This window comes from Urtica dioica, chromosome 9, assembly GCF_054948205.1.
Source record: "Urtica dioica subsp. dioica isolate 48M chromosome 9, U.dioica_male_clone48M_v1_H2, whole genome shotgun sequence".
NCBI classification, from domain to species: Eukaryota; Viridiplantae; Streptophyta; class Magnoliopsida; order Rosales; family Urticaceae; genus Urtica; species Urtica dioica.
This window is the reverse complement of record NC_142764.1, coordinates 25,117,388-25,140,324: the sequence shown is the minus strand read 5'-3', so window position 1 is coordinate 25,140,324 and position 22,937 is coordinate 25,117,388. Positions and strand designations below refer to the sequence as shown.

General features: G+C 35.4%; 4 protein-coding genes across 6 annotated transcripts; 2 read left to right on the top strand and 2 right to left on the bottom strand.

The window, feature by feature from the left end:
- Positions 1 to 12,206: 12,206 nt before the first annotated feature.
- Positions 12,207 to 16,304, top strand: DRM3 (S-adenosyl-L-methionine-dependent methyltransferases superfamily protein). 3 transcript variants are annotated; one of them, XM_089625340.1, is made up of 12 exons: positions 12,223 to 12,396; positions 12,659 to 12,711; positions 12,797 to 12,928; positions 13,016 to 13,112; positions 13,290 to 13,336; positions 13,440 to 13,541; positions 13,677 to 13,776; positions 13,882 to 13,994; positions 14,232 to 14,334; positions 14,556 to 14,617; positions 14,771 to 16,101; positions 16,187 to 16,304. In XM_089625340.1, the coding sequence occupies exons 3-12, from the start codon at positions 12,803 to 12,805 to the stop codon at positions 16,188 to 16,190; spliced, it is 2,085 nt and encodes a 694-aa protein (XP_089481466.1). In that variant the 5' UTR covers positions 12,223 to 12,396; positions 12,659 to 12,711; positions 12,797 to 12,802; the 3' UTR covers positions 16,191 to 16,304. The 3 variants fall into 3 exon arrangements, with proteins under 3 accessions (XP_089481465.1, XP_089481466.1, XP_089481464.1); XM_089625338.1 differs by having other exon boundaries at positions 14,771 to 16,304; XM_089625339.1 differs by lacking the exon at positions 12,659 to 12,711 and having other exon boundaries at positions 12,207 to 12,396; positions 14,771 to 16,304.
- Positions 16,305 to 16,848: 544 nt separating this feature from the next.
- Positions 16,849 to 18,205, bottom strand: LOC149386149 (uncharacterized). Its single transcript, XM_089625341.1, has one exon. The coding sequence runs from the start codon at positions 18,088 to 18,090 to the stop codon at positions 17,080 to 17,082; it is 1,011 nt and encodes a 336-aa protein (XP_089481467.1). The 5' UTR covers positions 18,091 to 18,205; the 3' UTR covers positions 16,849 to 17,079.
- Positions 18,206 to 20,364: 2,159 nt separating this feature from the next.
- On the top strand, positions 20,365 to 21,223 carry LOC149386148 (uncharacterized). The gene is made up of 2 exons (XM_089625026.1): positions 20,365 to 20,921; positions 21,010 to 21,223. Exons 1-2 carry the CDS (start codon positions 20,480 to 20,482, stop codon positions 21,045 to 21,047), a joined length of 480 nt encoding a protein of 159 aa, XP_089481152.1. The 5' UTR covers positions 20,365 to 20,479; the 3' UTR covers positions 21,048 to 21,223.
- A 125-nt stretch (positions 21,224 to 21,348) lies between these two features.
- Positions 21,349 to 22,546, bottom strand: LOC149386147 (transcription factor DYT1-like). Its single transcript, XM_089626474.1, has 5 exons — positions 22,317 to 22,546; positions 22,056 to 22,229; positions 21,769 to 21,945; positions 21,590 to 21,661; positions 21,349 to 21,375 (listed from the first exon to the last, which is right to left on the bottom strand). The coding sequence occupies exons 1-5, from the start codon at positions 22,515 to 22,517 to the stop codon at positions 21,349 to 21,351; spliced, it is 651 nt and encodes a 216-aa protein (XP_089482600.1). The 5' UTR covers positions 22,518 to 22,546.
- Between the last annotated feature and the right edge of the window lie 391 nt (positions 22,547 to 22,937).

The window sequence follows — 22,937 nt, the reverse complement described above, 5'->3', positions numbered from 1 at the left end:
CATGTAGACCCTAATTTGTGACAACATATTCACGATGCCTTCAATAGAAAATCATATTTGTTTAGTGATTTTCGGAGGCGATCGCTAACAAATCTTACAGATTTTGGAAAAACATTCAACTAAACCTAGGTCATATGAACAAAAGTGGGAGAGAGCTTGGAAGTGATCGGAGCTTGGAAGTTGTCGTTGTGCTGAAAGAGAGAGGAAGAACACAAACGTACGTGAGAGAGAGAGAGAGAATGTGTTGGTCATAGAAAATGAGGAAGAAGAGAGAGAGAAAGTGTTGGTCATAGAAAATGAGAGAGAGAGAGAGAGAGAGAGATGAGGAATAGAAAGGAAGAGATAGAATGAGGTATTTTGATTGGGTAGGTTTTATTTTGTTAGATAAAAAATGGTAAAAGAAAACAAGATAAATGTGTTAATTGATACAAGGGTAGATTATGAAAAATAAAATTCTCTCTTCTGAGTTATAGTTGGAATAAGAAAGAAATTTAAGTCTTTAGAAGTTAGAATGAACAATTTCTAAAACAAAAAATTAGCAAAATAGTCAACTTAAACGTTTGAGTTTAGCAAATAAAATTTTATAGCAATGAAGGATATAAATAAACAAAATGTGTAGTTATAGGAAAAAAAAAAGCAAACAAAATTACAAAACAGTAAGGAAATGAAATTTAAATTTTCATATCATTCTACTTTTATGACATGTAATTCCTCAATAGAAATTACACGTAATTCCTAAAATTTATGAATAATAAAAAAATCAAAATTTGAGTATTATTTGAGTGTATATACATAATTAGCGAGATTTTTGAAACTATACTAGTTATTAAGAAAGTGTATATTTTTTCATGTATTCCAAATTGGGCTGCTAAATTACAACATCTAAAATATTGACTATTTTGTAATTCTAAAATTTGATATGACTTAATTCGTCTACTATTGTTTATCATAATTAATTTTGCACACGAAGAGGTGTGTAACTTATGTTCTTAATTGAAATAATTATATAAGTAACCAGTAAAAAACTACTAAACTCCTCAAAATTACAACGAAATTTAAAAACTTGTTAGAAATTCAAATAATTGCTATCCTAAAAAATTATTACGTAGCTAATTAGAAGCCGCGCGTGGACGAAAGATATGAGGAGGAGAGTGAAGGGTGTTTATAGGCTCTAACTAACTATACGAGGGACACCAAAAGAGTCAGTTTTTCTTTTGTTCTCATGAGAAAAGGAAAGTAGGTCATTCCCTTTGGATTTTGTGCCCGTCTTCTTTTGCTCATAGAAAGTTCCTTTTTTCCTCACAAAAATTGACCATTTTGGACCTTATTGCTCGTATGTCATGCCCTATGACTCTTACCGAATTGCACCAATCCCATGAATCCTACTACTTGTCAAACCATTTTTTTAGTTTATGGAATTAATTAGTGGCTTCAATGATGATTAACTAAATTCGCTGTATATGATCTCGTACATATCTCATCAAGTAACAGGTTCTTAATTATTGTATTTCTATAACGTTGACTTTATATATATTTTTTTTATAATGATCTGGTTATGTTTGGTTTTTTTTTTTCTCGGAATCTTGTTATGTTTGGTTGTTTTAGTTATCTCGGGTTTGTTGGACACGTATTTAAACAAGAGAGAGGTTTGCAATTATAGAATCTTTTATTAATAAAACTATGCTGTTTACGTGCAATAATACTATAATTAATCATATGCAAAAGAAAAGTGCGGTATATATGGTTGCCATTGTAATTTGTAGTAATCATGTATATATCGGAATATTTGCATGCAACACAATAAGAATCACTTTGGAAAATTAATTCTAACTTGTGTTGTTTACACAATATACAGCCATAAAGTTAACTAACTTGGATAATTTTCTCCATATCAGACGAATAGAAGTCTTTTTCTTTGAATTTTGAAAAACATATTCAAATGTTATCTCCAAATGGTAATCTGTTTTAAGAATTTCTAATCATTCAAATGATTATATAAACTACAGGCAAACGTATTTTTACCGAATAGCGTCATGCTGAGGCAAACATGATGAGGTACGCGATTGAGTAATGAAAATCTGACGCGTGTTTCACATTGACTGAATGTGGACCCTCTAAATGTGGCAAGTCTGGTCTTGTATTGTATATACCACGAGATCACGTGGCAGTCTCAAGTACATGTGGACCATTTTGACACAAGAAAAAAAAAATATTGAAGCAATCGAGAAGGATATAGACCCTCCAAAATATGCGTGTTCATGTGTGAATATTTAATTGGAAAATCATATCTGTGCGTAAACACGAGTTGACCGTGATAGAAGGTCTTAAGCCTAGACGGAATGTCTTAAAGTTGCATTATGTTTATAGTATAATATATAAACATGTGCCGTGTCTGAACGTGTGTCGTTTTGTAATATTTAAGTCAAACCCCTTCGAGAAGTAAAATATGTACACCAATTGAACCAGCCGCCCATTATCTTTTATGTTGTTCTTTCTACTTTTCTAACTTTGTTAATATTATCTCAACTCTAATTACCACTGTGACGTAAGCTAAATAAATAACTATTGTAGGTAATTATGGTATGGAGATAATTAATTCTGAATGTAGTTAATGTTGGTAGGTGAGACAATTCTCGAAACATTTTTTTTTTTTGAAACAAACTCTTCGATGAGAATGAAAAAAGCATGCTTGATAATAGAGTTTGTTCTTATAAGCTAATATAAATTAAAAATGATCATATATATATATATCCTTTTAGAGCTGTGAATTTAATCTATATATAATTGATAAAAATATATTAGAATAATTTTCTCGATGTATACCTATTTATGCTGCTTAGAATAAACTAATTAATACAAAAAAAATATGTAAGCCGATGAATCCAGTTATTAAGATAATACAAATAAAATATTATTGAAGGCGATAATGATATGTGAATGATAATATGGCACGAGTATGCGAAATGGTATGCGTTTGTGTATAAGAGTGGGAATGCTTTTAATTATGGGTGGATCGTGAGTTAACCATACTCATATTTTTTACCAATATAACTTGATAACTTTTTCCAACGTACAAGTGTTAGGGTTCGATCGCTGAGATATTTTTCTCGCCTTGTGTCGTGGATTAATACGTGGTCTTGTTTGAATATTCCGATAGTAAGCCTTTGTGTAACTGATAGCTTTCTTTTATTTTCTCGGCATTTTCGATAATTTTTGGACATTAGTCATATAATTTCGCTTAAAATATTATATTTATATATTGCTGCAATTTTTTTGGTGGTGCTGGTAAACTATTTTTTTTATGCTTGTTTTTACATTGACTTCGTAAACTAGAAGGTTCACTTGTCAGGTAGAGTCAACACGGCAAATCTCATCTTTGTTGTTACTTGAATTGGAATTCTCACCGGAAATATTCTCTTTAAAGTCAACAAAATAACTACATGTTAACAGCTCGCTATTTAAATTAGGGTCTATTAAAAAAAATAACCAATTTAAACGTTTGATATTACTAAATAATCTTTGATAAATCTTAAATAAATAATCATTTTCATATATTTACAAATGTAAATTTTAGATAAATAATCACTTTCATATATTAGGCTACGTCATCATTTATGATTATTTACCTAAAATTTATCAAACGTTGACTATTTAGCAATATCAAATGTTTAAATTAACTATTTTTTTAAGGGTAAACTAGCAACGTAGCCATTTTGAAACATGGTTTTTGGAATCTAGCCAACGTTTGGTAAATTTTGCAATCTAGCAATTTACTGAAATTTACGGATATAAAATACCTAATTTACCCTTTTTTTATACTTACTTGATCAAAACACTAGACCACGTTTGACCGGTTTGAATTGTATACAGCCAATTAATTTCAAATTTTTTCGCAATTTAATTGGATATTTAGCTAATTTAATAGGAGATTCGGTGATGTAATTAAAAGAGAAAATTTAATGCAATAAATGCATAAAAAATTTACCATAATTAACAGAAATTAAAAAATCAGCGGAGATTAACAAAAATTTACAAACATTTACATTGTATTTGCTTACACGGCTATAATTTCAGCAATTTAATTTCAGCTTTTTGAATTCATAATAGGAGATTCGGTGATATAATTAAAAGAGAAATGAAATATTTATTTGATTGAATAAAGTCAAACAAGATAATGAATACACGTAATTATGATAAAATCCCGTTCAAAATTAGAAAATAAATTTGGAAAACAAAAATACCATATTAAATGCGTATTAAAGGAAAAGAAAGAAATCGGCTCTACTTGCACATATGTAAATTTACCATAATTAACATAAATTAACAAAGATACGAAGATTAACAAAAATTTACGAACATTTACACTGTATTTGCTTACACGGCTATAATGTTCATTAAAGAAAAAAACGCTCAATAACCAACTTTGCTAAATATATAATTTTTTTTTAAATTCGAAATATAAACCGAATATAACAAATTCGGCTACAAAACCAAGTTTCAAAACGTGGGCTAGTATTTTTGAAACCAAACCAAGGCTAATATAGTAAATACCATCTTACATAAATATGACACGTCATCAAATTTGGCTAGATTCGAAAATTAAACGAAACGTTGGCTAGATTACAATTGCAACGTTTGATGTGGCTTAGATCGACTAATTTTTCTTTTTTTAATTTGATGTTAAAACTATTTGTAGCTCTGACGCTCTTAGACAATATATGGTTGAGCTATTGAGCCATTTAATGATACATAGTAGTGAATATGTAATGTACTAGCATTACAGATGTAATTTATAATCAATCCTTTTTTCCATGTCTACTATATGTCCATCCATTTTCTTAAGGGTGATGCGGCTATCTAGCTATTTTAAAGTTTGAGTTTAGTAAAATAGCCAAATTTTTAAACTTTGAGGTAAAATAGCTAAAAATTGACAAAACCCCAAAATACACACACTCCCTTATCTTCTCTTCGCTCAGTAATCCCTCTGCAGATTCGCCGCCGTACAACTATAGAAGAGACTCCGTCTATCTCCAAGCTCTCGTCGTTGAACTTGCTCACACCTTCCACTACTCAAGGAAGCTTCTGATCAACTCTGCTTCCCCAACTCCACAACCATTCCCGGTGAACTTTCGCAGCGGTGACTCTCCGGCGAGTGGCAGCGAAAGCACATTCGACGTCAACATGGTGATGGTCCTCTCGGTCCTTCTATGTGCCCTAATTTGCTCGCTCGGCCTCAACTCCATCGTACGATGTGCTCTCCGATGCTCCTCCATCGTTGCCGCCCCAAACAAGCAGGATGTTTGTGTTTGATCGCCGTCGAAGATCGTCGTCGAGTTTTTCTACATCTTGTTCTTATGATTTATCGCACAGTGGATTAAAATTTTTGAAAGCAGGATTAAATTTGTTGACATCTTATTCTTCTCCCTTTTCTTCTTCTGATTTATCGCACAATAGATTAAATTTTTTGAAAGCAGGATTAAATTTTTGACATCTTCTTCTTCATTTTCTACTTTTGGTTTATCGGAGAGGGGATTAAATTTTTTGAAAGTAGGATTAAATTTTTTGAAAATAATTAAGGGTATATTAGTACTTTTACATTATAAGTGGCTATCTTGCATCGACTTATAAAACCTTGACTATTTTGCTAAACACTAAGTTTGAATTGGCTATTGGGTATATTACTCTTTTAAATGAGCTATATGTCTTTATTTTTTTATTTCTCAAATCAGTTCTCATTAAAGCTGGCCATATGGAACCCGGGAAATGGGATCCTCTGGTCCAGTCCCATATTTTGCAGGAAATGGGGCTCCCGGAACCATAAAAAATGGTACCGGGAAATCTCGGAACCATTTTCCACGGTACCGGGAATTCCCATATTTCGCGGTTCCGAGATTCCCATATTTATTTTTTTCATTTTATTTTAATCATGAATACATTTAAAAATAAATAAAAATTCATATATTTTTAATTAAAAAAATACAATTTTAAAAATATGGTACTAAATGGTGCTAAATGGGGATCTCAGTTCCGTCCCATTTTCCGGATGGTTCTGGGACAAAAATCTCGGTACCACATTTCATAATACGATTTTTTCTCATTTCCCATCTGGTATCAAAAATACGGAAAATGGGGTCCCGCGGGATCCCATATGCCCACTTTTAGTTCTCATTTTAGACGGTAAATATGGACTCACTAGTGAGATATCCCTATCATCGAGAGATCTACCCTAAGATAATCTCGTGTATGCCCGTTTTCAAAATTTAAATGAATATATATTATATTTACGTATTATAGGGACTTTTTTTTTTAAAAAATCTAAGTAATAATATTGCATATTGACATAATGTAAAAAAAAATGAATTTATCGTGTAAAATGGTTTACAAGACTGTCGTGCTTCCTTTTAAGTTTTCTATAATTACGACCCTCTTTATAAGATTTGACTTTAAGAGAATTCAATTTCAAAATAAATGTGCTGCCGAAGGGGAGGCTCTTATGCGCTTCCACCGAAGACTAGTTCTTAATTCTTAAGAAAGAAAAAACATTAATCATTGGCTTTGGACTTATTAAGCAACTAAAAATATTAAAATAAAAAATATTTGGCCTTTCCTTCCCTTAAAATGCAGCAGTTGACATGGAAAAATAATAGATAAATGGACTCGTGTTGACCAAAACTTTCTTTTATTACATTCCTAGGCATAGATCGTCAATTTATTCAAATTAATAAACAAAATAATGAAAATCTTTGAGAACTTTAAGTCCAAGATTATGCTTTAGGACATTGATCGAAATTTGGTCACTTCCATGTCTCGTGCTCTTTACACAAATCATTTACCATGTTTCATCTTGGTCTCCATGATCAATATGCTTTATTAGGTTAGAATATTTTGATTGAACGTTTTGTTACCGAGAGTCTTCAAAATTTTGATTAAATTGAGACCCTTTGAAGTTGCTCTTTACCGTAGTGTAGAATAATATATCTCATGTGTCATTTCAACCTAATTAAAGTCAATTTACTCATATTAAACTCAAATCTCAGTGACGTTAACAAAGTGAGCCACTATTATTGCTAAATATATTCTAAATTCCCTATAGCTATCTAAAGGTGGGGTCTCCTCGTTATCAAACGTATAAAATCAGTAAACGAGTCAATTCTTAACAAAATTCTAGATATTAGTTCCCCATACTTTATAGATAATTTCCCAATAACTATTGAAATAATAATTCATAAAGTTTAGTACTAAATCTACCATATTGATTGTAATAAAAATTGATTGATTAAGGACATGAGTTTATTCTCATTTGTAATTGATTTTTGAGGTGGCATCCTTTATTGTTTCCACTCAAATAAATAAATCATAAAGTTGAGTACTAAATCTACAATGCATTGTACTAAATTTTAGATCTTTGATATTCTTCCCATTTTCAATTGATTTTGAGATGAATTCATATATTACTACTCAATAGTCAATAACTACTGAAATTAATAATACACGTTGAGTACAAAAATTGACTGATATTTCAACATTTTATTGAGATAATTTTTTAAATTTAGTAGAGACATTTAGAAAAAAAAAAACACTTAATGCATTGTAGATTAAATAAAAAAAAATCACCAATGATATTAAAACAAGTTCAGTAAAACTGTTGATAGGTGACGGAAACTAATAACAGAATTATAAATTTTACCGTTCAAGTGACACATCTATAAAAAAAAAAGGTATTCTCTTTAGGGAGCATTATTAGCCGCAAAAGCATATCTATACAAATGAAACAATTAGATCTATAGTACAATAAAAAAAGTCCATCTGCAGTAAATTAATTACCTAAATAGTAAATTAAATTAACTAAAGAGTTTTCAAAAAAGAAATTAGGCCAATGCCCAAAGCTCATCTTACTTTTAGAAAATATCCAAAGTTTCATTTTATTAAGAAAATAGTCTACTAGATCGAAATAAATTAATTAACTCGCTAAATTAATTTAATTTACTTAGAAAAATAATCCACAAGGCTTAAATAAATTAAATTAACCTAAACAGTTAATAATTTACGTTTGTTTGGCGGACTATTTTCTTAATAAAATGAAATTTTGGCTAAAAACTTAAACATATCTAAAGAATTGACTATTTGCAACAAATTCTTCTAATTTAAATTTACTCATTAGTTTATTAATTGGTTGTGAGCTATTTTTTTAATAAAATAAAATTTTGACTAAAATCTTAAAAAAGCTAAGAGTTTGACTAGTTGAAACAGATTCTTCTATATAAATATAAAGGTATGATAAATATGAAAATCTACTCTACTATCATATAAAGTTATAAACATACATCATAATTAAATAAATATGACCAATGTTGCCTGCGGGATTGGATCTCGCATCCGAGGTGAAGTGATATTAAAAAAAAAAACCGAGTATAATGTTCTAGTAAATGGCAATTGCATGGTCAGTCGGCAGAAAATCAAGGATTAATTAGAAAATAAAAAATAAACGCAGACACAAACACATACACACATGTGTTAGTGTGCGTTTTCATGATGGTTCAATAGAGTTGTGAAAGTTGCGTTGGACCTACAAAGAATTTTAGCATAATTACTGATAAAGAAAAGTGATTTCCTCCAACGGATAAACCACACTTCTTTTTCTAGTTGAGCTATATTTTCTTACATTTGTCGTTTATACCACACGCGCATTATACTATTTACTAGAGTAAATAAGAAAATTGTTGCTTTTCATTTATTTAATTATGGTGGGTCTCTCAGATCTTCCAAACAAAAAACCAGTAACCATGAACGATGGTCTTTAAGATTGCATATGCAAGTAGGGGCTGGTGAAGAAGTTGGTTGGTTAAGTAACTTGCCCTATATACATGTACGACAATATCCTAAGCTAAATATTTAAAATCACTACAATATAATAACAAAAAGGGAGAAAAAAGAAATCATGAAATGAATCATGTCGTTCAGTGACATTTTGTATATATATTTTGGTGGGCTCATCACACTATCAAGCATGGGAAACACGATTTGATAACATTGTCGTGTTCCTTATATATAATGTATAAACTATACTAAAGTCAACCGCGTTTCTTGACACATGTATTTAATAATAAAAGTAATAATCGCTACTATTTTTATCATAATAATCTCGTAATTATCTTAATTAGTAAGGCGGTATGGTATTGCTTCCGTCCAAGAACTAAATTCCTAAAGCGACCACAGAGAAGGGAAAGTTAAACTGCTCTTCCGTGGATTTAGTATGAAATTCAATTAGGTGATAAACTAGTAGATTAGGGGAGATCACGGTTTAGGAAATTAATATCAACTGCAATCCAATTAATTAGTGCAAAATACATTACACATTTAAAAATGATTAAGAAAGCTTTAAAGTTTAAAGACGTATTTGGATATGTCTATGTGCATTTTCTCAAATAAAATATAACAATTAATCAAGAAAAGAACATCATGAATATTAATTATATGGACTACACGTATATCTAATAAAGAGTAGAAAAGAGAGACACTGTTCATGTAATCGAGGATTTTTTGTTGTTGTTTTCTTCTTGGTTTTCTGTAGGTGAATATGAGATACATAAAAAGTCAACCCTAAGTTAGGATATGGCGAATATTTACTAGGTGTGTCAATATATCAAATTATAGAATTATTTTTCTGCAAACAAAGGTCAAGTTTGACATATCATTCAAATTATGGCGTACTATAGCCAAGTTTGACAACACGATGCAACCCTAATATGCTAAATCTATAATGTTTGGAATGCTAACAAAATTTCTTAAAATTTAGTCACTATTATATATGTTGGACAACACGATGAAAATTTTGTTAGCATTTTTTCAAAAACGTTATAATAATCCACAATTTAGTAATATTTTATGATTTAATAATCAACTGTATATTATATTTCTAAATAATATATAAATAAATATATATATATATATATATATGTAAAGAGCTATTCTTTGTGTATGTTAATTAAGTGAACATTTATCTATAATATATATATATATATATATATATATATATATATATAGTAAATATATTTCTGATTTTTTTTTTCAACAAATAAAGTTTTGTTCAGCATCCACATTACAATTTTCTTCAAAACTTTATGCTGAAAATCAGCATTCCCTTGTAAAATCGAAAAACCACAATATTTTGTGTTGGTGTAACTTGAACATTTAGCCTTATAATAATGTTATATCGCAGCCCAAAATATGATCGAACTGGGTTACATGAGGACCATAACAATTTCAAAATGACCCTAGCTTAGCCCGATCCCAAGACATTGTGGAGCTGGATACATCCCGATCTCCAAACATCGAGCTGATCTAATCAGAGACCATCTCGATATTTTGAATGACAGATGCACATGTTCAAACTTTAGCCCGTTCTGAATAGCAACGAGTTATACGTTATTTAGCTCAGCTCGGTCGAGCTTACACCCGTATTTTGTCGAAGAATGCTTCAACGAGCCTTACCGGATCTCAAGACCAAAGACCGTTCAACCCCACTCTACTCAGCTGCCTCGTCAAATCTGGATCAAACAACACATACCTGTCACGAGCTGAGTGGTGAAGACTCACCCAACGGTTTGAAAGCTATATATATCGACGTCCAACTTAAAATACCATCTATCTTCTCTTTACGCGCTTAGTGATTCTAATCGAGTATATTGCTACCGTTTATTTGTTCATCTTCCTCTATAGTTGTAATATTCAATAAAACACCTAGTTAGTAACACTTAATAAGATAAGCGTTTTGTCCATTTTTTATATCCAGCGTGATTGGTTTATTGTCGAAAGTTTGAGGCTTATTAAAACAATTCGAAATCGAACTCTCTTTCTCGAAAGATCGAGATTATTTGAGGTGAATATTCACGTCAACATTTAGTACCTTGAGTTACAAACAAAGTCCCACTATTTTTCATCAAGTTAAGCTGATTAATTATTTGAAATAATGTTCTAAGAATCCACCCGAAGCTTATAGCACATTAGTCAAGCTCACTACAAAGTAGGGGTGAAATCGGTTCGGTTCGGTTCGGTTTTGGACCAATTTGAAAACCGAAACCGAATTTTCTGTTTTGAAAATTTTGGACCAATGACTGAACCGAATTGGTCAAAAACCGAAAATCGGTTAACCGAAAATTCGGTTAACCAGTTTTGTAAAACCGATAACCGGTTTTATAACCGTTTTAAAACTGGGTAACCAGTTTTGAAACCGGTTAACCGATTTCAAAATTGGATGACCAAATTTAAAGATATTACAATTATCCAAATCGGTTATCCGGTTCAAATCGGTTAAGCGATTAAAATCGGTTATCCGGTTTTAAAACTGGTTATCCAGTTTCAAAACTGGATAAAAAAAAACTGGATAAAAAAAATCGGTTAAATAACCGATAACCGAATTTTTGGATTTTCAAAACCGATAACCGAGCCGATTCTTAAATTCGGTTTCGGTTAACCGAACCGAATTTTCGGTTTGATGACGTGGCACTGAATTCGGTTCCGGATCGGTTCGATTATCGGTTTAACCAATTTTCGGTCAATTTTTGTAACCCCCTACTACAAAGTACAAATTAACCATCTGTTTTTGTAACAATTATACTAATCTATTATACATCAATTTACCAGTTTATATAAACTAGCAAACTTTTTGCACTGCTAGTGTGTGTATATATATATATATATGTTTATATATATATATTACTTTTACTATACTTTATAGGACGGACTTATCATATAGAAATATTTAAATAATTCGAAACTGGAGTCTTAATTATTTTTATTCTTTGTTCAACTGGCCGCTTCCGTTGTCCTGTATGATGTATACGTACCTAATCTTCTGAATAAAATATATTTCCAAATATTTTAATAAGCTGTCCTGTAATTTTTATTTTTATTTTTATTTTTATTTTTTTGCTTCAAATAAGCTGTCCTGTGTTGAGTATAACTTCGTGAGATTTATCTTTCAAAACCATCTAGATTATCCATCTAGGGCCGTACTTCTACAAGCGATTTGGGCCTAATGTTTGGGCTGGGATTGGCAATCAATAGGCAATCAACAGAGACGGAACTGAACAACCAAACAAGTGTTTCATACTTGGCAAAGACATGATATGCTGCCACGTAAGCCGTGCCACCAAGTTCTGTCTAGATTTAACAGACGTCGTACGAATCTAATAGAGCACGATTTTAATAATGTCGTTTTGACAGAACAGTCTCTTCTTCTCCCACGAAAGGGGAAAGAAGAAAAGAAAAAGAAAAAGAAAATTGAATCAACGGCAAGACTCAGTTCTGAAATATATATATAGTTTTTTTTTCGTCTAAGGCGCGACGGCGATAGAATAAAACACAAGCTCGCTCCGTGGCACTTACTCAATTGAGGTACGGTCTTAACGACTCGAAACTCGAAACCCACAAAACCAAATGATAGAAGTATTTGATCTTGACTTTAAAGTTTGGTCCGCTTTGGGGACACAATGCTGTTCAAGACTGCATTTTCTTTTTCTCGATACAAATTTCTTCGGGGTTGAGTGGTGGTTTAGGTTAATTACTGCTTTGCAAAATCTATGGTGTGATCAAGTATTTTATGTGCGCGTTGCTGTTCCATGAATGTCAGAAAGTCTGAAATATTATTTTCATGCAGTAAGAGGGGACGGTTTGAATTCTGAGTTTCGCCGACTCATGCAATAACGAGTGGTATAAATTATCTTTTTGTGTGTGTGTGTGAAACCCTAGAACCACCGATACATGATTGATTGTTGAATGCAATTCTATAATGCAGGTTGAAATGAGAAATTGTTCAAGCAATAGAGCTTCGTCACACCAGGCTGGCCAGGATATTCCGTTGGTGCCCAAGCAAGAGACTTTGGATTTTGACTTTCCTTCCCACTCTGTTTTGCAGACCGATTTTGGGGTACCGCCTTATGCACCCTCTTTTTCTTTTTCCCTCATTTTTCGTCAGAGAGTTATTTTTTTTTTCCTTCTTCACCTCGAATCGCAGGACAATGCTGCGAGTTCTTCCGGTAGCAATGTTCGGTCTATCCTCACCGGGATGGGGTTTCAACTGTCTCTTGTTAACAGAATGATCGAAGAAAAGGGTATTGTGTATGATTTTGTTTTGACTCTAATCAGCGCGCGTAGTTTTCGAAAAATCGGTAGTTAAATTATGCATTTAAAAGATGAGAAATTGGCAGAGTGGCGTGTCAATATATATCCCGACTTTTCATCTTGTAATTTTGCGATCTAGTTTATAATTTTTTTTTTTTGAAATTCAGGTGAAGATGATTTTGATTTGCTATTGGACGCGCTCGTTACATACACTGTAAGTCAATTTGTTTCTTCCGAATTTCCGAGGTCTTCACTGAAGAGAAACAAGTACCAAAAATGTCTACGCAAGTTAATGATTTGTGTATGTCGTAATGAAGGAGGGTCCTCAAATATTCAATCCTGGATCTTCAGATTCTCTGGAGGATTTGTTTGGTGACAAGGGTCCTCCAGAAGTGTCAACGCGTATCCATATGAAAGAGGTATAGTTGGAAGCATTAGATTCGATCATTTGCTTCGACCAATTTTCAGATTTAATGTACTGTTAAATCTGCTAAATATCTTGATTAAAAAAAAAATAAAATTGAATCGCTATTATATTGATGTACTAAATGCAGGAGCCGGACATAACAGACAGCTTTGATGATAGTAAAATAGCATCTTTGTTATCAATGAACTTTTCGCTAGAGGAAGTGAACTTTGCAATGGACAAGCTAGGTATATGATTTATTTTTGTGCAACAAGTTTCGTTGTCATTGTCCCTCTTATTTATCCGATGCCTAGACTTTTCTAATCTGTGTCCATTTTGACATTGCATATAAGGTAAAGATGCTCCGATTGATGGATTGGTGGACTTCATTGTTGCTGCTCAGATAGCTAAAAGGCTCGAGCAGGTTGCAGAGGATATCTCAGATGACGACAAAGAGATAAACGAGGTCTTGCTATTGGTTCTTGCACTAACCGTAGAGATGAAATGGCTTCTCATTCAATTTTTAATCGAAAAATTGTTCTCTCTCACACATCGTACAAGCAGTTAGGCTCGCACAATATCGTGCAAATTAAAGAAGACACCGAGTGGAAACTTTCTTTCGAAATTCCTCATTTTTTCTTGTTCAACATATTGAACTATGTTTCTGCTATTCGTTTGTCTAACCTTTTGGTTTTATTCTCAGGATATTAACAACGATATCTTGTTCGGCACCATGGATAAAAGTCTTCGTTTGCTTGAGATGGGTTTTTCTGAGATTCAAGTGTCGTGGGCTATTGAAAATTGTGGTGAGCTTGTGGAGTTGTCTTTCCTTCAAAGCTGGAGAAGATATGTGGTTCATCACAAATCTTGCTCTGCATAACCATTCTTGTCTTTTTGTTTTTGTTTTTCTGTTTTGTTTTAGGCAACAGCCCAAATTTATGTCACTCTGTTTAGTACTAGAATTTGACATATTTCAATTAATTCATTCTTGAGAACTTATCTGTAAATTTACAATTCGTTCCTTCAGGCGCGGAGTTGCCAATATCGGAGCTTGCTGATTCAATTATCACGGGCCGGATTCCAGTCAAGGTCCTAGTCAAATCTTATTTTGACATCATACAAGCCACTTTGTCAATTTCGAAACTTTTCTATTTCATGCTTCCCGAAAGATTTCGTTTGGCTCAAGCTTTATACCCAAACATGTACGTTGGCGTTCTAATTGATAGAAGTTTTGTGATGCAGAAGTCAATTGCTACAGGAAGTCAGTGCGGACCTTCCTCTTCGGGTATTCACCCGGTGAAACCAGAATTTGAGGGTTTTCAAGCGGATACGGTCCCTCAAGAAATGGGTGTCAACCTTGACAGTGTTTCTTTAGGGAAAAAACCCAAGCAAGAGAACGCCGGTGATAGTTCTCAAACTATTCCTCGCTCCGGAATCATAGAACGCGACGAGATTCGTAACGGGAAAAGGCCGAAACCGGAAGACGATTATGTTTCCGACTTGTTCCCAGAACCAAATTTCTTCTACGAAGAAGAAAAGTTCAACCCGGAGTTTGACCGAGATGGAACCCCTGAACCCCTGAACAAAAGACCTAGAAAGCCTCTCACCGGACTCGTCGCTAAACCTCCGTATTTCCTGTATGGGGTTGTTGGGGACGTGTCCCATGAGTCTTGGGCTAAAGCTAGAAAGTTCTTGTACAACTTGGAGCCCGAGTTCGTGAACACTCACCACTTCTCGGCTCTGAGTAGGAACGAAGGGTACATCCACAATCTCCCCACAGAGGAGAGGTTCGAGATCGACCCGAAGCCGCCAATGACCATAGAAGAAGCGATGCCTCACACCAAGAAATGGTGGCCGGTTTGGGACCCACGAAAACGGCTCGATTGCATCAACGACGAAGCCGACGGCGTTCCCAACCTCTGCGACAGGCTCGCGAGGTCGATGAACAGCTCTCGCGGATCGCTATCGGCCGAGCAGCAACGAAGCGTACTGAATCACTGCCGATCCCGGAACCTCGTCTGGGTCGGGAAGAACAGGCTCGGGGCTATAGAGCCCGTGAACCTCGAGATCATCTTGGGCTACCCCGCGAACCACACCGACTTATTTAGCAGCTTGACGGAGAGGCTTCGGTCGCTGAAACACTCGTTCCAGCCCGACACGCTGGGCTACCATTTGTCCGTGTTGAAGCCCATGTTCCCGGGAGGCTTGACGATGCTGTCTATATTTAGTGGTATAGGCGGGACTGAGATCGCTCTGCATAGGCTCGGCGTCCCTCTGAAGGCCGTCGTGTCGGTCGAGCCGTGCGAAACGAAGCGGAAGATTCTAAAGAAGTGGTGGCAGAGTAGTCGCCAAGCCGGGGATTTGGTGCAGATCGAAGAGATTCAGAAGCTGACGAGCAGCAGATTATCGAGTTTAGTAGAGAAATTCGGGTGCTTTGATTTGGTGGTGTGTCAGCGTCCGAGCTCGAGCTCGGCCACACAGAGCGGCGACAGAATCTTCGGTTTCGACTTCTCGCTGTTTTGCGAGTTTACTCGTGTCCTTCAGCGTGTCCGAGGAATGGAGGATAAAAGGAGGTGACTACTTGTGCCTAAATAAATGTTATTATTATTATTATTTTTTATCTTGTGGTAACTTAATATTTCTGTGGGTTTGGTGAAGATGATGTGACGAATTTTGAACGTGGGTTTGGTGAAGATGAATATGGTGGTGGTGTACTCAGGCGTCACAACACCCTTTAGTTGATGATTGTGGTCCAATAAATAGACGTCTTATTTCATTTAAAGCTTGTTTAACATCCCTGGGAAGAAAAAGAAAAAGAAAAAGAAAAAGAGGTGACTCCTAAAACAACAATCAGAGAAATATCAGTTACATTCAACTGGACCCATCACCGTAGCTCCAATATCTCTACATATTTTCAACTCCAATATAATAAAAAAAATCAATTATAACAATTAAAAAAAAAAAAAATTAGATCTCGCCTTATTGCGCTATCTCGGATGGTATTTAAAGCGTAGTACTGTTAGTGGGACATGAAATTGATTGCTCAACAAATTACAAATTGTTTGTCTGCTATATTATTAAAGATTCCTTTCTGGTCACATCAACTACTAGAATACTAGTTTGCCTAGTTGGTGTTGAGTGTTATGATCAATTATTAGGTCACTGAAATCCACCACGTTTCATCTCCCTCGTCAGCCTTTGGAAAATTATTAGAATTAAAGAAATATAACAGTTATAAACCTGAAATCCCATTACTGTGAGTCAATAACGTCTAAAAAAAAGAAAAAAAGAAGGTATACGGTACACTATTGGACACTGTGTTAATTTTCTAGTTAATTAAAATTTGAATCAACCAACACTTTGTTTTCGCCGATTGACTCAAAATTTGATACATTCAGCTAATTCATCTGAGACGATTCTTGCCTCATTTCTCCCAATTGAATGAAAATGAACATTGTTACTGAGATTGCCTTGAACTGACTAATATAACGTAAATCATAATAAACAAGCTAAGAAACAGATTGAAACTCCTAAACCAAGATAATCCAACATCAAAAGATTCCGAAACTCTGAGGCCATGAATGGTGGTCACAATCCCGATCCCGATCATCATCGTCGTCATAGTCAGGATAGAGCTGAACAGTGAGAGGGTTTGGTGGGTAATGCTTGTCGTAGCAGTGAATCGGCTGTCCGAAACTCCCTCCGCCGTCTCTCCGCTCAATGTACGGATCCGGGCCGCCGAACAGATAATCCGACGCCGCGCAACCCTCGGCGCTCCGAACCAAACAGCCGTTTCCGATCCCGGCGTAGTACCTTGCCGTACAAGGCAAGTACCCAAACAGACTCCCGTAAAGCTCCATCGCTTCCAGCCCATACCCGCTCGGAATCTGACTACTCACCACCGCCTCCGCCGGAGGCGAATACGAAGACGGCGGCGGCGGCACAATATTCTCCGGCTCTCGACAGTCTTCGTTGACTTCGATCATCTTCGGTTCCGACTCTTCGGGCCGACCGTTCTCATCGACGGCGAATCGGACGCTCTTCTTCTTCTTCTCCGGCTTCGGCGGTGGCGGTGCGGGATCAGAGACTTGTGGTCGGTGACCATCGCGGGGATAGCATATCTGATCGGAAGGAGGGAGAGGAACGCCGTACGTCTGGACGATATTGTAGCCGCCGCCGTAAGGAGTGGGGTCGTATTCCTCAAATCCCGGCGCGTTGAAAGAATCCGACGACGCCTTCGACTCAGCCGGAGCACGAGGCGGCGGGTCGGGAGTTTGGTTGTAGAAACCGGTGGTTGCGGTGGCGGCGGCGACGGTTTGGTGGCTGTGATGATGATAGTGATGGATTACGGTGTTGGGCTGTGTGGGAGTGAAGGTTGAATAGGCAGTGGTGGTAGTTGGGGAATTATTTGTGTAATGTAGAAAAGGCGTTGGATCATAGTCAAAGAGGTTGTAAATGCTTGGTTCATAATCTTGGGGTACAAAATAATTGTTGTTGTTTAAAGAGTTGATTTGATCGTACTCACCGGGACGATAGATTTCGTTGAAAGAGTAGTAGGCCATCGAAGGGACTTTCCGAGCCTGGTAAGGTTGTCAATGGGCTGACGGAAGTGATCGTAGAAAGGTTTTGTTATTATACAGGAAGAAAGTTACATGAGTTTTGTTTCCCACTCGATTCTTATCTGTGATAGGTTAGTATTATCAACTACTTGTGGCCACAAATTGGATGGCCTTTTTTTTCACGTGGTAGGGCCTACCTGTAGCTTTTTGCCGTAGTAGTAACAAACCTATGCCATTTAACATAAATTTGAAGGAATTTGTGTTATAAAATATGGAATTGTGATATAAGATGAGAGTGTTAAATTTTTTGAGGAAACAAAAAGTGTATTTTGATTGTTGTTTTCAAAAGGTGATGGAATCTCCAGTTTGTGGTCTTTGCTTCGTCGGAAATCGATTTAATTTTTCGACGCTAAGCAGTAGTCTGATTGTTATAGGTGAGTGATCTAATATCGTCCCTATATTTCTAGAGAGAGAAGTTTAGGTGAAAATAAGGCCGAGTTTTTGTAAATCCGGTGAAACTTACATTTAACTTGTGAAATATGAGGTATTTTATAGAGGTCATGGTGAGTTTGAGTGACGAGGCGAAAGACTTTGAATGACAGGGCCTTGGACTCAAGCTAGAGTGGTCGAGAATGATTTGGCCAAGGACTTGAGATATGGCTGTGAACTTTTCTTCTGCGGACGATCTTATCGTGAACCACCTTGACATGGACCTTTCCACGCTGTGAATAACTTTGATGTGGACTCTCTCCACGCCACATACCATCTTGCCATGAACCCTCTCCATGTTGTGAAAGGCCGTGGACAGTCTCCATGTTGTGAACTATCTTGGCATGGACCCTCACCACGATCTAAACTATATGTTGCCGAGGACTAGGATCCAAGTTGCAGAGCGCTACTTCTTTATTGTGAGAAAATGATGCCATAACTATAAGTCTATACCATCTTTTCTTTCCATTTTAATTCTTAAACCACCTTATTAAAATAACAAAAAATTGGAAAAATAGCAAACTTAAACGTTTGATATTGCTAAATAGCCAATGTTTGGCAAATATTAGGTAAATAGCCATAAATGATGACGTGACTTAATATAGCAGTGACTATTTACTTAATATTTACGTTTGTAAATATATAAAATTGGCTGTTTACCTAATATTTACCAAACCTTGGTTATTTAATAATTCTCAACCTTTAAATTGACTATTTTGCTAAATTACCCTTAAAATAATACTAAAGTGATTAATTTCTAAGTGTTACTCGTATAATTTGCATATTCCGAGCATGAGCTCAGAGGATCCGATAATAGTAGAAATTCAACACTGGATCTGAGTCAAATAGGCACAAGGAACAAATAAAATTAGGAACGAACTCGTTCATAAGGCAAGAATCAACCCTACCGAGCAGAACTTCGAAAAGAAAAGAAGGTGGTAGGTCAAAGACTAGTCAAAACAATAAAACACACGAACATAAATAAAACTTAAACAAAATGCACACTTCGACAGTTATTTCGAGCACTCGAGGAAATAACCACCAACTACATATTTTTGGGAGCGGTTATTCAAAAACTGTCAGAACGTGGGCTTGATCACCACACATACTCGGCTCCAATCACAATAAATAAATGAGGAAGCAACAGAAGTAGGGACATGCACAATTTCATATCAAAAGTCAATCAGAAAGCTTAACTTATCATTCATCGCTCTCATTTATATTATCTATTTGACTAGATTCGTCTGAACTTAGAGATAATCTCACCTAGAAATTTGGTATCCTCGAGACTGCATAGTCGGAATCAAGTGCTCTTCGTGAGACAATTATTGTAATATTTTTATCTGTCAACACTAAATAATAGTCTATAAACTTTGGGATATAGATATCAATTAAAAATTCAATTATAGTATAGGAGCATTATTTGTCTAAAACTCTTAACAAATAGAGATAATATTATTTATTTACAAATTAATTAGTTTGACTTTGAATCAACATTTTAGCTATAACACCCGTTAATAAATTAAAAAATCGGGGCCACACTAAGGTTATATATATATATATATATAATCAAAGTTAAAAAAATTAGTGATTTGATCTGATTTTTATAAATTTTCGGTTTGATTTTTCACACGTAACTTTTTACACCAAGAGGCAAAGAGGTTAATTTGCTCGAAATGAAAATCCTATTTTCATAGCCGACTATTTCAAACAAGAAAAAAAAAAGCGTCTAAATAATGGACAGCTCTTAATGGTCCCCACCATCGTCATTACTTGCAAAAAGACAAACATCCGTAAAACCCTTTGCCCAACAAAATAAACAACAAAACTCCTCTCTCTTCTCAGCAGCACACAGATCACAAACCAACAGCAATCAGCAAATCTCTCTCTCTCTCTCTCAACAATGTCTCTGCAACCATTTCTCTGCCTCGTTCTCTTCACGGGACTCCTCTCGTCTTCGTCGTCCTCGTCGGCGTCGACGACGACGACGGCGTCTCTCCACGCGCTGCTGAGGAGCCAGGGCCTTCCGGCGGGGATCTTCCCGGAAAACGTGAAGTCGTTCAATCTGGACGCGGCGGGGCGTCTGGAGGTGAAATTGGAGTGGCCTTGCCTGTCGAGGTTCGAGACGAGGGTGTTCTACGAGAGCGTGGTGAGAGCCAACCTCACTTTCGGTGGTCTCTCCGGCGTGGAAGGCCTTTCCCAGGAAGAGCTCTTTCTCTGGCTTCCGGTCAAGGGAATCGCCGTAAACGACCCGTCGTCTGGTCTCATCCTCTTCGACATCGGACTCGCCCACAAAAGCCTCTCTCTTTCCCTCTTCGAAGACCCTCCTGTTTGTAGGCCTCCAGGTATTACTATTATTGATTCAAATTCTTTATAGGAATGATGCTATCAATTAATTTTGGTGTGATTGAAGTGTTTCATTTTTAATTGCAGGGATTAGGAAGTTCATGGGATTTCAAGTTCAGAGATGACTGATGTGATAGAATCCTAATTCCATATCCTCTGAATATTATTTCTATTTTCTGTTTTGGATTTAATGAGTAAATATGAGGTGAGTAGTAATTTTTATTTTTATTTTTATTTTGTAAAAATGTGTATATTGTTTGGGATTGATTGAAACTGGGAATTCTCTTGATTGGAGTTGATCTATTTTTGGTTCTTTGTTTCAGTCTATTCAATTCTTTCTATATAAATAAATTATGAACAGCCTCTGAACCATATAAATATAGAACGACATTTCGTAGTCTAGGTCCTTAAAATAGTATAGATCCGTCAAACCATTTCCGAATTCGACAGATTCTGAAAACACCAATAAGATTTTAATATAATTATCAAATTGTTAAGTTACGCCTACTAGGCAGTAGCTTCAGAGATTAGGATATGAACACTTTAATATAATAAATAATTTGCTTAAGAAATTAAGTATTTCTTTTTCTTCTTACGAGTTATAATGCGAATTAAAGCATGACAGCTTTGTGATTGACTTTTAAACTCGTTTGTGCAAATATCATACCAAGTGGCCTTTAACTATCTCTACCAGCAGTTCTTTCATTTCTTGGACCGCAAGCGATTCATAAGGATATCCCTGAATTAAAAAAAAATGAAAAAAAGGACTTTAGATTATTAACTACAACTGAAGAAGATACCGAAAGAATTAACACAAAATAAAAGTTAAAATTGTATTTTGTTTACCTCTAAACAGGAAATAACAAGCATTGATTCATCAGTAGTGGTTAAGCTTGTATCTGTAGCTTCGAATCCCAAAGTCGATAAAGCCTCCATCAATCTAGTGAACCCGCCAAATTTCTTCTCAAACACCACCTTTATCCAGAGCTTGTTCTCGCAGATTCGAGCCACGGAGATATCCGGCTTTTAAAAAACAAAATCACCAACGAAAAAACTGCAAATTATAGGCAAAAGTGTCGAAAAAGACTATATGAAGTGTTCCAAATCAAAACAATGAATTCGATAAGTAAAACCTGAATCTGAGGCTCATTGATCGATTCGTCGTCGCATATCTGCCTATTGCTCGGCTCAGTCCTGTCCTCCGACAAAGCCTCCGCTTCGCAAAGCTGGTTCTTGAGATCGTTCACCGTCTCTTCCAAGCTCTGGATATGAGCGATAGCGTCTTCGATTATCGTCGCCTTCTTCATCTAAAAAACCAGTTCGTTTCCCCCGAAATTGACTTCTTGAACATACCCAAAAAATAAATATTTAAAATAAAGAAGGGGTTGGGTTACGTTTGTAATAAAAGGCACTAATCCTCGGAGCTCCATCAACTTATTGTGGAGCTTCTCTCTTCTGTTCCTCTCGGCGAAGAGGTTCTTGGACTTGTAAGGCTCGCCGGAACTGTCCTTGTTGTTTACTCTCTTACGGCCGATCTGCCCATTTTCTCCAATGCACAGCTCGTCCATAGCAGAGCCCACACTACTCCGATCCATTTTGAGATTCTTCTTTTATTTTTTCACCGTGGAAGAGGGCTTATGAGAGAGTCCTTTTTAACTTTCTGGTTGGTGCTTATTTTTATTTTTATTTATATATGAATTAACGATTAGTCCTTCACAAGGGAAACATGTGTGCATGGAAAAAGAAGGGGTTGGAGATTCTACGGTTATGATTATGATATTTGGCACACTTTAAAAATCAAGGAGCCTAACAAACTTTGTATGTGTGTGTGTGGAAAAATATCCATGCCATTCAGTTGAGCTGAGAGTAAGTTTTTTTTTTATTTGATAATACTTTACGAGCCACTTTATTGTCTTAAACGTAGTTTTGTGTTCTCAAGCCCATTTGACTTTTGACCATAATTCTTGACTGGAAACGTTTTAATGACTGGCATATTCTTCAAGTGTTCCAAGGAA

Coding starts and splice junctions, on each gene's coding strand:
- LOC149386147 (XM_089626474.1), bottom strand. CDS start 22,517: ATGGATCGGAGTAGTGTGGGCTCTGCTATGGACGAGCTGTGCATTGGA. Junction 22,230..22,316: donor TAGTGCCTTTTATTACAAAC/GTAACCCAACCC, acceptor CTGGTTTTTTAG/ATGAAGAAGGCGACGATAAT. Junction 21,662..21,768: donor TTGTTATTTCCTGTTTAGAG/GTAAACAAAATA, acceptor TTTTTAATTCAG/GGATATCCTTATGAATCGCT.
- LOC149386149 (XM_089625341.1), bottom strand. CDS start 18,090: ATGGCCTACTACTCTTTCAACGAAATCTATCGTCCCGGTGAGTACGAT.
- LOC149386148 (XM_089625026.1), top strand. CDS start 20,480: ATGTCTCTGCAACCATTTCTCTGCCTCGTTCTCTTCACGGGACTCCTC. Junction 20,922..21,009: donor TCCTGTTTGTAGGCCTCCAG/GTATTACTATTA, acceptor TTTTAATTGCAG/GGATTAGGAAGTTCATGGGA.
- DRM3 (XM_089625339.1), top strand. CDS start 12,803: ATGAGAAATTGTTCAAGCAATAGAGCTTCGTCACACCAGGCTGGCCAG. Junction 12,929..13,015: donor TTTTGCAGACCGATTTTGGG/GTACCGCCTTAT, acceptor CTCGAATCGCAG/GACAATGCTGCGAGTTCTTC. Junction 13,995..14,231: donor ACGACAAAGAGATAAACGAG/GTCTTGCTATTG, acceptor TTTTATTCTCAG/GATATTAACAACGATATCTT.